General features: G+C 49.0%; 1 protein-coding gene across 4 annotated transcripts; it reads right to left on the reverse strand.

Annotated features, from left to right (window-relative positions):
- Positions 1 to 947: 947 nt before the first annotated feature.
- LOC124468940 (sentrin-specific protease 6-like) lies at positions 948 to 14406 on the reverse strand. Of its 4 annotated transcripts, none has more exons than XM_047021993.1 (24): positions 13959 to 14406; positions 11871 to 11964; positions 11335 to 11401; positions 10800 to 10891; positions 10551 to 10703; positions 10167 to 10205; positions 9744 to 9823; positions 8229 to 8332; positions 7446 to 7863; positions 6761 to 7002; positions 6152 to 6280; positions 6000 to 6033; positions 5541 to 5729; positions 4782 to 4936; positions 4460 to 4599; positions 4216 to 4332; positions 3695 to 3817; positions 3486 to 3578; positions 2996 to 3363; positions 2803 to 2888; positions 2591 to 2679; positions 2363 to 2431; positions 2121 to 2271; positions 948 to 1733 (listed from the first exon to the last, which is right to left on the reverse strand). In XM_047021993.1, exons 1-24 carry the CDS (start codon positions 14035 to 14037, stop codon positions 1497 to 1499), a joined length of 3348 nt encoding a protein of 1115 aa, XP_046877949.1. In that variant the 5' UTR covers positions 14038 to 14406; the 3' UTR covers positions 948 to 1496. The 4 variants fall into 4 exon arrangements, with proteins under 4 accessions (XP_046877949.1, XP_046877948.1, XP_046877952.1 ...); XM_047021992.1 differs by having other exon boundaries at positions 4743 to 4936; XM_047021996.1 differs by lacking the exon at positions 11871 to 11964 and having other exon boundaries at positions 4743 to 4936; positions 13959 to 14405.
- Positions 14407 to 15765: the final 1359 nt, after the last annotated feature.

The following is a 15765-nucleotide window of genomic DNA, read 5'->3' on the forward strand; positions in this document are numbered from 1 at the left end:
CCAAAATATGAATTGTATCCTGTAATAAAGTATTACGTAATCACTATTACTGAGTCTTCCTGCCTCAATCATTGGTTTGTCTTCTCAACAGGAGCCATCTAAACAGCCAAAAAAGGACATGGCAGCAAGTAAAAACTGTATTTGGACAAAAACACTGCAGAACATGTTTGTTTGGATGAAATAAGGCAACTCTCAACTCTAACTTTTGCAGGGCTCTCAAGTTTATCAAAAGTTTGCTAGTGATGTTTCTGATTGGCTGGCTTAAAATTGTTTAATTCAAGACAACTATCAACTCGGCAGAAATCTGCAACTCGTCCATTAATTGTATTAAGCGGGACAAGTTATCCCTTACTTCAGGGGCGAATCTGGGTTTCCACTTTAGGGCGGGCTAAGCCCCTGGATAAAACCTATAATTTTTACTGTGACCCAGCAAAACTAGGAGGGTCTGGGGGCATGTTCCCCCAGAATACATTTTTGAAAATATCCTTTTAAAGTGTCCTCTAGTGGGTTTTAGGAAGAGAAATGAACACATTTAGATTTAAAATATGAAGAAATGTAAAAGAAATATGTATATTTTTTAATTTTTTGGGGGGGCTAATGAAACTTTTGGGGGCCTTCAAAATAGGGCTAGATACGCCTATGCCTTCTCAGCGTGATACATTTTTGAAATGCGTGAGAGCCTTGGATTAGTTTGACTGATTTAAAAGATTGGCAAGTATGATTGTGGGTTTACCCGCATTGCCTTAATGTCATAATTTAATAGATGCTTCAATAAAAAGCAATTTACAGGGGGGGATTTGAATTTACCACCACGAGATATGGAATTCAAACCGTGATGCCAACTGTGTTCTAAAACAATTTACTGGACCACAAGAAGATTTCAAAGCAGGATAGATTCCAAAAGGAGAATGAATTGGAGGCTCCTCAGGATAAAAAGGCAAAATGTGTGCTCTTGCATCAGTTCATTTAATGCTGAAGATCCATCCGCTCACATCAAAAAATGACACAACAACACTAACATTTACTTAACTGATGAGGGACTGAGACTTTGAAAATGATATATTTTCCAGACGGGTGGATATAATTTACAAACAACAGCAATATCACAAACTCATTAAACATCTCAGAAGCATACCAAATAAGATGCAAGAGCAGAAAAGTATGTTCTGCACAGATTGTCCTTCAAAAAGGAGCATCTTTGAAACCATAACTTAACGGATCACTCAACAGCGCATCAAAAACAGTCAATTACAAAGGCAGCGAAAAAACTCCAGCGAATGTACATCTTTTATTCAAATACAAATTTAAAAGGTCTTGTTTTTTTAATGGTAGGTAATGGAAGGAACAGGACAGTTCTGCAGCGAAATGGAGGAGTCATCAGGAGCAGCGTACAATCATGATTGGCTCCAGGGAGGCTGCCGCTCATATCTTAGAAGGCCGGGCCAGACCAGACCAGACCCAACAGGACCAATGTGTCAGAGCAGAGCAGCGCCAGTTCAACTGAGGGGCTGGCAGGAGGGCTCTGACCCAGTGTCCACACCACCCTCCCTCCCCCGGTCCTGCTCCTGGGGGGAGCCCGTGGCCGAGCCCTGGGCCGCCTCCTTCTTGTCCAGTTCCTGTTGAGTTTGGATCTTCCGGATGAGCTCCTTAATCTCCTCACGCTTGGTCTTCATCCGTTGCTGTGGGAACCACTCCGACAGGTTGACGGGGAGATGAAAACTAGGAAGTGGATTCTGCGTGGCGACATCAATGAAAAAGGGTTATTGTTAGTTCATTGAGAGTCGGATGCCTGAGCGGTTAGGGAGTCGGGCTATTAATCAGAAGGTTGGTTCGATTCCCTTCCGTGCCAAATGACGTTGTGTCCCTGGGGCAAGGCACTTCACCCTACTTGCCTCGGAGAGAATGTCCCTGTACTTACTGTAAGTCGCTCTGGATAAGAGCGTCTGCTAAATGACTAAATGCACTAAATATATTAAAGATAATCGTGGTTCATATAAAAAAGATATACTCTGGAGTTTCCAAATAACTACGCGGTGACAATCAAAGCACACTTAATGCCCCACATCCCCAACGCTTTTTGGGCTAGTGTGCTGAATGTCCGGTCCAACCTCTGCTCTCACCTCGAAGAAGCTTTCCACATACTGCAGGATGTACACTCCACAGTCGCTGAAGTTGTCCTGCTGAGGCACTCGAGGGCTCGAGCCCTTCATCATGTCCTTCCCAAAGCTCCGCTGGCTTCCTTTCTTCGCCTCCCATTCCACCTCCAGGTACCTGCAGCCACACACACACACACACACACAATATGTTCCCACCATCTTTAGACACAGCGGAGCGTCCCATGTTCTGAATGAAGGTCACTTACTCTCTCAAGGTTTTCACAACCGTGGATCTGGCAGGGCCACGCAGAGAGTCCATGATGAGAATACAAGGCCTGAAAGCAAAACTTTATTACTCCTTACAACTGTTGTTGATTCTGCACAAGCAAATCACTTCACGGTTAAAGTCATTCACTTTAAATCTAATCAAGGCCGAAAAAGTGAGTGCGATTGTGCCACCTGGTGGCACACAGATAAAACAACATTCAACCCACTGTTTGCACAAGGTGGGTCTGGAGGTCCACCCTGAGCTCTCCTGGTTGAGAGAATCGTCAGCAAGGCCACCATCCTCACTACACTCATCCTGGACAGGAAGAGAGGAACAGCGATTATCATTGAGACTAAGGGAATTCGAATCGTTAAGAAGACACACGTGACATCAGTCACCGGCTGTCATTGGGCCACAACGTCATGGAAGCAGCACTACCTGACAGGAGCTTTGGTCGTCAGAAAAGGCGCCACTGTTGTTCCCATTCCCCGGTCCGTAACTCACACTGATCCTGTGCAAACCATCTGAAAGACATGTTGGGGAGGGGGGAGGAAAAATAGCCAATGAAGTCGGTTCTGATTGCTCACCTGTGTCCAGACTTTATCCTGGGAGGTGTGTGACTGTAACTCACCTGTATATTGTGGCTGGCCTTCAGTCTGTCCGTTGCTCCTCGTACCGGGGGTGTGTGGAGGCTCTTGTCCCCCCTCAGTAGAGGCCGAAGCCCCCTTTGGCTGGTTGCTGTTGGAGTGAGCCTCCAATAAGGCTTCGTTGGCAGGGGGGTCATCAGAAGGCTCCAGGAAGTCGTCCCTCTCAGGGGATAGTGGCCTGCAGTGATCAGAGAAGATAGCCTCCAGCCCCAGGCCTGGAGTGGGGCATGGAGCCGGGCCTGGGGCTCGGGTGGAGCATGCGGCTGACGCCGGGCCCTGGTACATGGGGTTGGGTTCATACTGAGGGCCTTGCAGCCCGGGGAAGCAGATCACTGCCAAGTACCAGTGGGCTCTGAAACAGAAGTGAGGAGTTGTATACATTTTTCATATGTTCTGTATGAAAATCTCTGAAATTGAGACAAACCGAGCCATGAACGCTCAGATTTTGCCAGGGGGACTTTGAAGGAGACTCACGACTCGTTGATCGGAACAAAAATGAAGTCTTTCTGGAACAGATCCACATGCCGGGTCCATGTCTTCACGCGGTTGTGCTTTCTCTTCTGTATCCTGGCGACCGAGGGGGGAGGGAGGAAACCGTAGTGCAGCGTTAGCGACCTGCAGTAAAGCGAATTTCCTGCCGAAACGTTGGCTTCACGCCGCCAAGGGGGGGGGGGCATACTCACGGCAGGTGAGTGGTGTCAGGGAGGCTCCTCCTCTCCCTCTGGTTGAGCCTCTTGTAGAAGAAGGAGCTGAACACGTGACTCCTCTGAGCATCCTCTCTCTTCAACTTCTCCAAGACCAAGTATCTGCAAAGGACACCACAAAAAACCCACCCCCCCGATGGTAAATAAACAACGTTATGATCCTCGGAGGCTACCGTAGTTAGGACACGAGGAAGCCTCTTTTGCATTTTCAGAGAGGAAAATATAGATAGACAATGGCCCCCCAGAGCTGTGGTCTTCAACCCTGGTCTTCAGGGCCCCGCTGTGCTCTATGCTTTCGACGTTTCCCAGCTCCGAGACACCCGATTCAAACGGATTGGCCGTTACTGAGCTCCGCAGAAGCCTGAAAACGACCCGTTCATTTGAATCAGGTGCGTTAAGCGTACAGAGACGTGTCAAAACATCCAGGACAGTGGGCTCTGAGGGGCCAGGGTTAGAGACGCCGGGCCCAGAGGATCAAATAAGGGGCGGAGGGCTCTCACTTTAAATAAAAGTCGATGATGACGTCATTGAGGAACTCTCCATCGTGAAGGCAGTGGAGGTCTTCGTTCGTCACAGTGATGCCTCCCTTGGCTGGCGGAGGGGGGTACACCATCAGCCTGGAACACGCAAAACAAACACGGCGAAACGACGACTCGTCAAGGAAACGGGAAAAAGGCACGGCGGCACACACACACACAAAAAAGAGAGAGAGAGAGAGAGTGAGCGTGTTCGAGAACCCCTTACTTTATGATTGGTCCGGTGAAGGTGGGTTGCAGCTCCGCCATGTCGTCCTCCTCGTCGTCAAAGAACATGCTGGCGTGCTGGCGCGTGGCCATGCGCGTGCGTTTGAGCACCGGGGCAGGGGGCTTGCCCGCTGGCTTGCCCTGCAGGAGAGGGGGAGGAAGAGGGAGAGACGCCTGTTAAAGACCATGAGAAGCGAACAAGAAGAGGAAAACAACAATGTCACATATGAATACAGATTTGAGTAGAGAAATATAATCCATGGAACCCCCGAGCCCGCGACCACCTTCTCCTCCTTCTCCTTGGTGGCTTTGTTGTAATTCACCAGGCGGATGTTGGCCTCGTCGAAGGAGAGCTTGGTGGGGAAGTCGGTCAGGTTGTTGACCCGGCCGATCTCCACCAGGATGTCCTCCAGGATCATCTGCTCGTGGATCAGCAGCCCGTTCTCGAAGATCAGGACGATGTACTTCTCATCGGACTCTGTGGCGGGGTAGGGGATTCCAGGAACCGTGTTGGTACATAGTGGCGATTGTTTTAACAGAAGCTAGTTTGTTGCTAATCTGCGGATTCATTCATCTATGCACTTCCTATTCAACGGAGCTAAAGACAAATGATTTCAAATTTATTTCAGGTCAGGAGAATCCAGCTTCCCCATTGTTAAAACATCACAACACTGAAATGTCAGTGATGCCATGTTTTGGGCCGCGTGCATGGTTACATGATACAGCTTATCTTTCATTTACTAAAACAATTGCAACAACAACAAAAATCGGTGGAGATAATCATTTTGTTGTAGAAGATCATTTCTGCTCCAGCAACGCAGCTAAATGCTACATGGCCTGCGCAGAGTGTCCTGTCTGTCTGTGTGTGTGTCTGTCTGTGTGTGTGTCTGTCTGTGTGTGTGTCTGTCTGTGTGTGTGTCTGTCTGTGTGTGTGTCTGTCTGTGTGTGCGTCTGTCTGTGCGTCTGTCTGTGCGTCTGTCTGTGCGTCCGTCTGTGCGTCCGTCTGTGCGTCCGTCTGTGCGTCCGTCTGTGCGTCCGTCTGTGCGTCCGTCTGTGCGTTCAGAGTGGCGGCGGTCACTCACGGTCCCCGGAGCAGTCGTACCACAGGCCGCCGTCCTCCCGGGACATGTTGAGCTGCGTGCGGAGCCGCCGGCACTCCTCCTGGGTGGTCTGGAAGAACAGCACGGGCAGCTTCCTCACGCTGCACCACTCACAGCTGGTCAGCTCCGACGCCCGCAGGCTCACCTTCTCCAGCGCGTCCACCTCAGGCCCTGCCGCCGCCGAGAAAACCCAGAGAACTGCGTTACCCAGCATGCAACGCCAAGGCGGGTGTTCTGACATTGGCGACCAAACGTCGTCGAGGATGACGAGGCACGACGCGAGGCGTCTGCATCGGTGTATTTTACGGTGGAAATGATTGGATGTTGTTACCCGGACCGCAAATTCGATCTCCACAAGCCGCCGCCGTCAGGGTGTGAAATAAAACGATTGACACGACAACACACACACCGGGCTTGTCCCTAACGACGCATGCTACTCACCTTCCGTTTCCAGATGGATGTGATCGACGGAGAACTGAAAGACAAGAAGAAAAAGGGGGGGGTCATTACTCCAGCGCTTCCATCCAGCCAGGCTCGTCTGCAGCACTGAGCGTCTCCCGGGAGACGGTGCGAGAAGGGGCGGGGCAGCTTACGATGACGGGCTTGGTGACCATCCTGCGGAGGGTCCCGACGCGCACGCTCCGGCACTCCAGGATGATGCTATCCAGCGCCATTTTGGGCTTTTTCCCCGGGGTGGTGTCGTCGGGTACATGGTTACAGACCTGGAAAATGAAACAGAGGCTCTAGTTTACAAACGAGAATCTAATGAGAGAGGTGAGCGGTACGTTATGTTAAGGCCACAATATCAGAAATGTGTTGTTGTCACTGCTCTAAGAATAGAACGCATTATTTTCCACCCGGAAAAGGGGTATTCTATTGTAGGTTGTAATATTCTATTCTGGGTTTACTAGAACGGCTGCAGAAGAAGCCGGTGGGCAAACGCTCACCCTGAAACCAAACAGACAAACTGCTGCAGAGCCAGTATGGTTTCCATCCACTACACGGTTCAGGAACACCGAGTTCTTAAGGGTGTTCTGTCAGTGGTTCAATTAGGCCAAAGTGAACCGTCTGAGTATGCTGTGAGACCGGCCAACAGCTCCTCACTCACTGAGCACTATATACTGATGATGAACAAGCGAGCGACCTAACATCAGCTAAACATTTGACACTGGGCAGCGTGACAAAGCAAAACGATCACTTGCCTGATCCTTCATGCAGGGTTTCCTGGGTATTGAGATTTTAGTGTCGATGTCGGCGAAGAAGTCGGGGGTGATCTCCTCCTGCTCGGCGCTGCTCTTCACCGCCGCCTCCACCTTCCCGCCGGAGGGCGCCGGCGAGGAGTGCGCCGAGTCGGCGGGCCGTGGGGACACGCTGTCCAGGCGGTTCACGCTTCCCGTGCTGGCGTTGTCCGCTTCCTCCTCGTCGTCGTCGCTGGACAGGACGACTGAAACGCACGGCGGTAGCCATTACTACCTGCACTGGGATACTCACACGACAACAAACATGGAAAATAAGGTATATCCGCCAAATAGCTGACATGAACCCCCACACGATACATAATGAGTCTCCCCCCTGCATTCTCTGAATATACTGTATTACTGAGGCAGAATTCTATTTTTGCACAATTCCTTTTGCACGGTGTGAAAGCTTGCGTTTGCAAGCCAATGTAAATGTGCCACAGAAGGGCAATCAAGAGAAACAGCTGCCTCGGTAGTTTGTGGGTAGTTTGTGGTTCGCACAACTACCAAACCGTCTTCAAACCGGCCTACTCTCACACTGAACACAAACTATTCCACGATTTCCAGGTTGCTAGTCATCCCCTGCTCTCCAAAGGAATGGGGAATGAGTGGACCAGGAAACCGGGCCAGGTCACACCCAGGGACTTACTGGGGTCGTTGAGCTCGAGCTGCCTGGCGGCCGCGGACCTCTTCCCCTTGCTGGAGACCCTGGCTCCGCAGCAGCTGGTGGTGGCGGCCAGCCCCGAGGGCCTCCCGTTGATTGGCTGCAGCATGTTACCCCGGGTAATGCGGACCGGCACCACGTCCATGCGCGGGGCCCTCATGGTGGAGGCCGCGCCGTAGAAGCCCTTCCCCGACTGGAAGCTGTGGGGGCCCGGGGAGTAGGGCTGGGGCTGGGGCCGGACAGGGGGTCTGGGGGCGGGCGAGGCCGGCTGGACGGGGAGGAGGTGAGCGTGGCGGGGCGACTCTGGGCTCAAGGCGTGGCCGCAGCTTTGACACTTGGCGTGGTCCTCGCTGCGCTTGCCGCACTTGCCGCACACCGTGAAGTACTCGCTGGGGCGCAGGGGCTGTGGTCGGGAGGGGAAGGGGGTTAGTGCCCAGGCGGGAACAGGCTCAAACGACTGTGAAGGGGAACCCGATGATCAAGAGCGCTCGTACGGTTGAAACACGACGTCCAGGGAAGGAAACACAACAACCAGACACTATCTCTTGTTACAAGATGTAGGTGTGGCTTACCGAAAGGTCGGACTGTTGACCATGAGAGGCCAGGAGGGGGGAGTAGGGGAGGGGGAGTGCAAGAGTCCAGGGTTAGCGTCCTCTCATACGGCAGCACGGTAAACAGGCCGACCTTTCACCCCCCCACACCAATCCTATTGGCCCGGGCAGGGACTCCCAGCTCTTTCAGTCTAAGACGACTCGCATTCCTTCTCACCTCGACGGGTTTGGCCGGAGTCTGTAAGCAACAGCAGGTCTCCTTGGGGTCTGAAGGCCTCCGCTTGAGCAGCAGGCGCCGTTTGATGTTCAGGCTCTCCTCTTCTAAAAGGGAGACACAAAATGAAAGATGTGGCGCTGAAAGGATGCTCTTCGGGGTTTTTTTTTTCCCCTCCCTGTTTATATCATCAGAGTGATCTAATGTCGTAGCTGAGATGACGTTATTGTTGCACCGCGCCTGACTAAAACGCAGCCCGTTCCTTGGCTCGAGCTACTGAAACAACTGTTTGCACCGCACACTTCTACGCCTTGATTATCCGCTGCACTTACATGATGTACTGTTTATCCATCACTGGGGGGGGGAAGGCTTCTGCTAAATGTGTCAAACGTATAATAAAGACAGGAAACGAAAGACGGCATGCGGTTTTAGCCAGGAGATTGTATGGGGCGGGGGGGGGGGGGGGGGGGGGGGGGGGGGGAGGACCTCCGTGCGCGGAGAACCAGACGGCCACGAGCAAACCGTTGGGCGGCGAAGTGAACCCGCCTCAAGGAGAACTTTCCCACGGGGGTGCAAGCGCTACGCCAAGGTCACCTTTTCACCACAGCGTGTAATCGTTCCCAGATTTTCGCCCTGCAGCTTCATTAACCGTGCCCCAGAGTGTGCGAGTGTGTGTGTGTGAGCGAGTGTGCATCGTGTCCTCCCCGTTGCTCGTCTGCTGCGGCGGCCAGGCGTTCTCTCCTCCAGCAGGAGCTTTGTGGATTAATCGGAGAGGGCTGCATCCCCCCCCCCCCCACACACACTTTTTTTTGGCAGACCAGGCAGGAGGCTCAGCCCAGATCGAGCCCCGCAGAAGGACACCCAGTTGGCTGTCACACGGAGCAACACACACGCACACACAGACGCCCCCACCCCGCCTTAACCCCAGTGGCACATCACATCCAGATGGGGGGGGAGGATACTCCCAAATGCTCCCCTGGAACACTCTGTACTCGCATGCAGGAAGTTTAGCGTGGAGAGAACAAGCATGCAAACAGGTCAGGGGTAAAAAAAAGAAGAAAAAAAAGGTGAGAACAATACAGCGATGGTCCCCCGGGAAAAGCATTTTTTTTTTAAGTTAAAAGCATCAATCTAGTGCACTTTGATCTAGCCTCTTCATTTTGCTCTCAATGTAGAAAACCTCTCCCCACTCTGCCCCCGACTGGCTGGGAGGTTTAGGCTCTAGGAGTGACGATTGGTTCCAGAGCCAGTTGTAAAGTTGCGAAGGCCACGACCCCCGACCCCCCCTCCCAAATATTTTCTCATCGGATCTGCACAAATCACGTGGGTGACCCATTTTGGTTTCAAAAAGGTGAGTCTCACCTAAAGGGGAGGAGTTTGCATGCCTGAGAGAAGAAGGAGAGAGAGAGAGATAGACAGACAGACAAAGAGAAAAAGAGAGAGACAGACAGACAGAGACAGACAGACGGAGAGAAAGAGAGCACCGACATGGTGGATGAGGAGGCCCGTGCCGCATACCTGGGACCTCGGGACAGGTGAGGAGGATGCTGTCTACCTCCACCGACTGGACCTGTGGGGCGGCTGTGAAGAAGTCGTTTCTGAGGGGAAGCAAAGACACCGGGAGTCCCCGTCAGAACTGTCGCTTTCACAAAGCTAATTCTGTGTTTGTACATGAGGCCATTCCCAGTAGCGGCAAGTTTTTTTTGGGTTAAGAGAGATTGGGGGGAGGGTTGAATGCTTCAATACAGCTAAATATCTCTCATATGGAAATGATGCAGCACATATGGTACCAGTGCAAATGTTGGTAGGTACAGGAATAGAACAGTGCGGACAAGACATAAGCATCACTGGTCTGGCTACAGCACAAAATGAAACCCTATTGGAAGCACCAAACTGGTGAAAAAGCATTGAAGGGCAAATCCATTGAATGGCCATTCTTACCTTTCCTTCAAGTCAAGGCTGCTTTGGGGTGGTGAAAAACTAACAGACCAACAAAAAAGAAAAAACGGCCAGTGAAAATCAAATGCTGACAAACAACCCCAAACATTTAAGTAGAAGTGTTTACAAGAAATGGAGGCGCACACGTATTCTACACACTGACATATTCCTATCATGACCGCAAAGAAGAAGGTGACAAAATGCCAAAAACGACGTTCATCGTACAACCCAGTGGGGGTGAGGTTTCAGAAGAACATTGTTTCTGGACAAACCCAAACCAACAGTAAGCTCTTGGAATCGATTCCAGACTACCGATCAATACTGTGAGATTGCAAATCCTCTCATGCGAGGGACGCAGTTACATCCACACGTCTTTGTTGTTCCTACCTTTGGACCGGCTTCCTCATCGGGCTGTGGGCATTGGCGTGCTGAAAGTGTCTCCCTTGTAAGACCACCCCTTGTGACGGAGAGGGGCTGAGGATGAGATAGTTGGTTCTGTTAGGCATCGGCGACGGCGTTGCTACTGCGAGGGGCGCTTCGCTGGAAGACAAGGGAGGACGCGGGTGAGAATCCCGCTGAACGCCACTGGGGGTTTCCCTTTGGGTTGTGCAGACGCGTGCGAGGCGGGTGCCATACTTGAGCCTCTTGTTGTATGTCCTCATGTGACTATTTGGCCTGTTTTCATAGGTTCTCAGAGGATCCGCTGAGAAGTGTCTGAGGGTGGGCGACTGGAAAACACCAAGAAAAAGAGAGAAACCAATCAAACGGGTGCGTTGTGAACAGTCCGCCCCTGCTACGGGCACAATAGCAAACACGCTAACAAAGAAATCGAGTTAAATAAAAACAAGTCAAAGACAGCCCCTAAAACATCACATTTCCCAAACGCTCGAAAACCGCCCAGCCTTTGAGGATAAACCCCTATCCCCACACACCCTCCCCCTCCCCCCCCCAGCTCGGGAGCCACGGCCGGTGCTGCCGACTGTGGATAGCCAGGTCCTCTGGGTACTGAACGCTGCCTTGTGAGGTGGTGCCAGGCAGGCTTTGGCAGAGACGGCTCCGGCGCCGTGGCCCCGGCAGATAGCCTGCGGGCCCCGCTGGGACGCGGCAACAACAATGCCCCGGCTGTGAGTCATGAGGGGGCGAGAGGGCCCGCTTGAGAGAGGTAGAATACCTTCTTCCCCTCGGGAGGGGCCTGTTGCTGTCGGCTGTTCAACTCCTCCATGGTCGCCGCCGAAGTGCTGGGAGGAAAACAGAGAAGAGAGGGAGTCCCCAAAAAAAAAAACATGGAGGTGGAGAGGAAGAAAAAGCTTTATTTACCATCATTTGCCAAAGTGTGTGGCGTGATGACACGTTGCGAGGACTTGATAGAATAAACGATCAATTCCCAGCATTCATTATCAACTCATTAAGGGGAATGACGGTGAACACAACTACGGGTGAATAAAGAGGAAGCGCTGCAACGTGGGTAAAATAATGACTTGGCATGCAGGCTGCGATTGTGAGTGTGTGTGCGTGTGGGCGCAGCCTTGTCTGTATCGCTGAGCTGTATAGTGGCCTCTGTTCAGGTGGGAATACTAATGGAGAGATGGCATTGGGGTCTTCCACAGAGAGAGAGAAAGAGAGAGAGAGGGAGAGATGGGGGGGGGGGGGGGATTGATGCAGTGCAGCGCAGTTGAGTGCTGAAATGAGATCCGGAGAAGTGCTTACTCATGTCTCCTGTCCTCTTCACTGTCACCAGAAAGAGAAAAGCTCCAGTTCTGCGTGTACCCTCCATCTCTCCTGGCCTCTGATCTATCCAGAGCTTGAATATACAAACCAGACTGTGATCAGTGCCATGGCATGAGGTCACGCCATGCCATCAGCAGAAACGATCGCTCACGCACCAGACATCTCATCTATCATATCCACAAAGGTGATTGAAATATCTTCTATAAATCTATACAGACTTGAAAGCGAAAACCCAGATTCAGGACTGATGCGCGAGTCATTTAAGGCTCATTGGATCTGCAGCATAAACCAATTAATCTTGGGCAGAGTGGGAGTTTTCAGCAGAGAGGAGCTTGGGTGACTGGCAGCTCTTTTATGATCAAAGGGAATACATATGTGGTCTAAAGAAGCGTAAACGGTTGAGAGCAGAGCAGGTGTTGTAAGGCAGCCAGCAACTCCTTCTCTGAAAAGATGGGAGAGATTGTCAGCTGTGACAAGGCTGCTGGAATCAAAAACACCGTCTTTGATAAAGATATCGACTTGAAGTTAATTGGGCTCCCAAGATCGGAAATCATTTGCAATCGCATGCATGGAGGGCCAATTTGTTTTGTATGACACCTTTAAGCCCAAACGTCATAATTACTCCACAAGAGCCTTTCTTTTTCTAAACTCCCCAAGAACTAGTCTGAATCCACCACTGCATATGTGTTGTTAATGGCTTCAATCGAGTAGCTATAAGATCATTTACTTTAATTACAGTCAACAGCAGTTTACTGTCCCCCTTCTTGGTCCAGAGACACATACACTTCCTGGCGGTTTGTCATGGCCAAATACCGTTACTAGGTTAATTGATTATGCAGATTGACATGCTTCGCACCCAACTCAGCCATGCTGTCTCGCACGCCACATCACAGACGCCACATTCCACAGTGGAGCTCTGTGTCAACTATTTAGAAGAATGTTCGGTAGATACGTGATTGGAGCAAAGTAGACTTTGCATAGCTTGGATATAATAATCAAGGCAAAGGAACAGGCACAAATATTACTGTGCAAATGCTTGCTTTGTCCTCCTTTACCCGATCCCGCTTGCTGAGCGAGGAACATAAAGACAGACCACAACATAACTAGGCTAGTCCAACTCGCATGAAAATCATTGACTTTGTTTAACCTATATAAAGCTATATGGCAACGTAAGCTAGGACTATCTCGCTTAACTATGTTCCTAGATAGATGTCGTGGTTGGCTTCATTGTAACTTTTATTTATGTAGTTGCTACATAGTTTTCAAATTGGCCAAACCTGATGGGAATCAACTTTACCAGCTAGCTGAAGGGCCTCTAACGTTACTGACCAACAGGGCGCTATTTAGCTAATGTCAGCTAGGTTTGCAAAGCGTGTGGGCCTAGCTATCCCTGTCCTACATTGACTGTCAAAATCTCATCGACAGCTGCTTGATGATGGGCTTTCAAGAGGGTTAATTAAGGATTTTCTGTTGCACTGCACTCATGCATCACTAGAACAACGGCATTTGTCTTTCTAAAAGTTAATTCTTCCTCTAGACTATTACTAATATATAATAGCTTACGTAGCTAAACAGCCACTTCCAAAACCAATGCCCACTGCCACATATATGGTCTAGATAGCTAGTAGTAAGCACCACGGCACTATGCAGCTTCTAGCTAGCTAATTCGCCTGCTAAGCAAGTGTTAGTTACCAGCTAGCCCGCTATTAGTGCATATTAAATGTCAGCTTGTGATATGACAGCGTAGTAAATCATTAGTAACGGACATTGACCAAAATGGCTTACCTCAAAGTAGTCCATTTATACTGCATCTTATCAATAGTAAAATACAACCATTTCAAGTACAGCTGAAAGGACCAAACAAGCTGGACTACATTAGCTTAACGGTAGCTAGCTAGCTAGGCTAGCCTAGTCGGATAGCTCTACCTTCGATTTCATCTCTGAACGATTGGACCACATATTTTTGGCACGCACACTGTTGATCACACTGTATCAGGTCCGATTATGCAGTTGCAACACAATGACAAGATCTACATTGAAACATTTTTTTTGAAAATTCCTTCTTACCATCAATGAAAAAGCTTCTATTGTGAGCCATGTTTATTCCATGTTCTCGCCCCTGATTATGGTGTATACTACTGCGCATCAGCGTCCCAGTCGAGCAGAGGGCTAGCGATTTTGTTTGCAGGTTCCAAGGAGATGGCTAAAATGAAGCTTAACATATTTCCTCATGGATCCCCAATGTATGATTTTCTTGGATAACATTATTCATATGATCACGTTTGTTACAGATTGATATCCCTGGCACATGGTTTGCACAAAATCATTGTTAATCTGATACTCTGATACTTCTGATAGTAAACAGAGTTGAATAGTACAGACATACCCTAAGTGACATTACACGGTTGAGAAAAACTAATTTAGGTTACTGTCGGTTACTGATAAAAACACGTTTTTCCCAGATATGACTGCCTGCCAAGCTTCACAGTTCCTCTGTTCATCTGTTCTAGCAACCTGATTCTATGCAGCATTAGTCTTTAGTTACACAAAACATCTGCTAGATGGCGGTACACAACACTTATGTCTACGGAACAATTGTAGCTGTGTTCTTTTATATTGCATTGGATGGATTGCTTAATTTAGTTTTGGGTGAGTGAGATGTTTAAAGCTTTATTTAATTATGCACGCATTTAAATCATTGTAGTCGCATTGGAAGTCGTGTCTGCAATGTCCAGCCCAGTCACAGAAGGGGGCTTCTTGAACACACATCACATTAATGTGTTCTTTAAGTCTAAAAGCTCATGAAGGATTTCCTGACTGTCATAGTGTGTGGTGAAAATCCAACTTACTCTAGACAGCAATATTACACACCATGGAAACCTTAAGTTTTAGTCCAGTGTTTTGTGTTTGGCACTTGATGTTTTTGGGCAATACAAAACCACCTTAACCCAAGATGAAGTAGCACAATGTAAAAGGTCATTGTGAGCTTGATGTCCTATGCAAAGAATGGGTTATCTAAAACCGGTGTTGTACCACAGCCAAATGAGTAGAATTTAGTACAGTCCATCCAATGTTGTTTTTGTTTTCCTTTGCCATAAAACACGGACCTTGATTTTACAAGCACATTAAACACCTCCTGAAATAGTCCCTACTGCTATGTGGCAGACAGCTTTCCATTTCTGTTTATCTCCCTGAATGAATGGTGGATGAGTCTTTAAAGGCCATATCAAAATAAATATGTGGTCCAGTGTCTTTTAATGGAACACATCGACAATATGTCTCAATCAGCCTAATGAAGTGAAAAAACTTGACCAAAACCTTTGGTGTCTTCAAAAAAAAGAGAAGGAATTTATGAAAATAATTGTCGTTTTTTTCCGACTCAAACTACTTTTATGAGTTAAAAGTTACTTATGGCTTGACCAGTCTTGCTTGCAGAGTAAAGTCAAATGAATTACCCAAACATGATCCGACTATGATAAACATCTTCGGGCATTAGAAAAGGAGGCAGAGAGAAGGAGAGGACTTGACTCAATTATGTCTCTGTAATGAGATGATATAGTATTTCTGCCTGAGCAGGGGATAGTCAGACAGAATACAGATCACTGTTACCATGGTAGTATCCCAAATTCTGTAAAACCTAACCTACTATTTCATATTTATACAGTAGTTTACTTTCTCTGTTACATTGAAACCTTAGCTGCCATGTTACAAGATTCTATTTCTATTTAAGGTTCACAATAAACATTGGGAATTCAATGGTGACTGATTTCAAAACAGCACAATTCTATCTATAGCCTAGATTTGGTCACAGGTGACTCATGTTAACCACAAGTAAAACACTGAAGCACAATGTAAGGACCACCACCACTTTATG

The sequence above is a fragment of the Hypomesus transpacificus genome, chromosome 6 (genome assembly GCF_021917145.1).
Source record: "Hypomesus transpacificus isolate Combined female chromosome 6, fHypTra1, whole genome shotgun sequence".
Classification (NCBI taxonomy): Eukaryota; Metazoa; Chordata; class Actinopteri; order Osmeriformes; family Osmeridae; genus Hypomesus; species Hypomesus transpacificus.

Coding starts and splice junctions, on each gene's coding strand:
- LOC124468940 (XM_047021992.1), bottom strand. CDS start 14,037: ATGCGCAGTAGTATACACCATAATCAGGGGCGAGAACATGGAATAAAC. Junction 9,824..10,166: donor AGCCTTGACTTGAAGGAAAG/GTAAGAATGGCC, acceptor GCTTCCCCTCAG/AAACGACTTCTTCACAGCCG. Junction 4,333..4,459: donor TTCACCGGACCAATCATAAA/GTAAGGGGTTCT, acceptor TGCGTGTTCCAG/GCTGATGGTGTACCCCCCTC.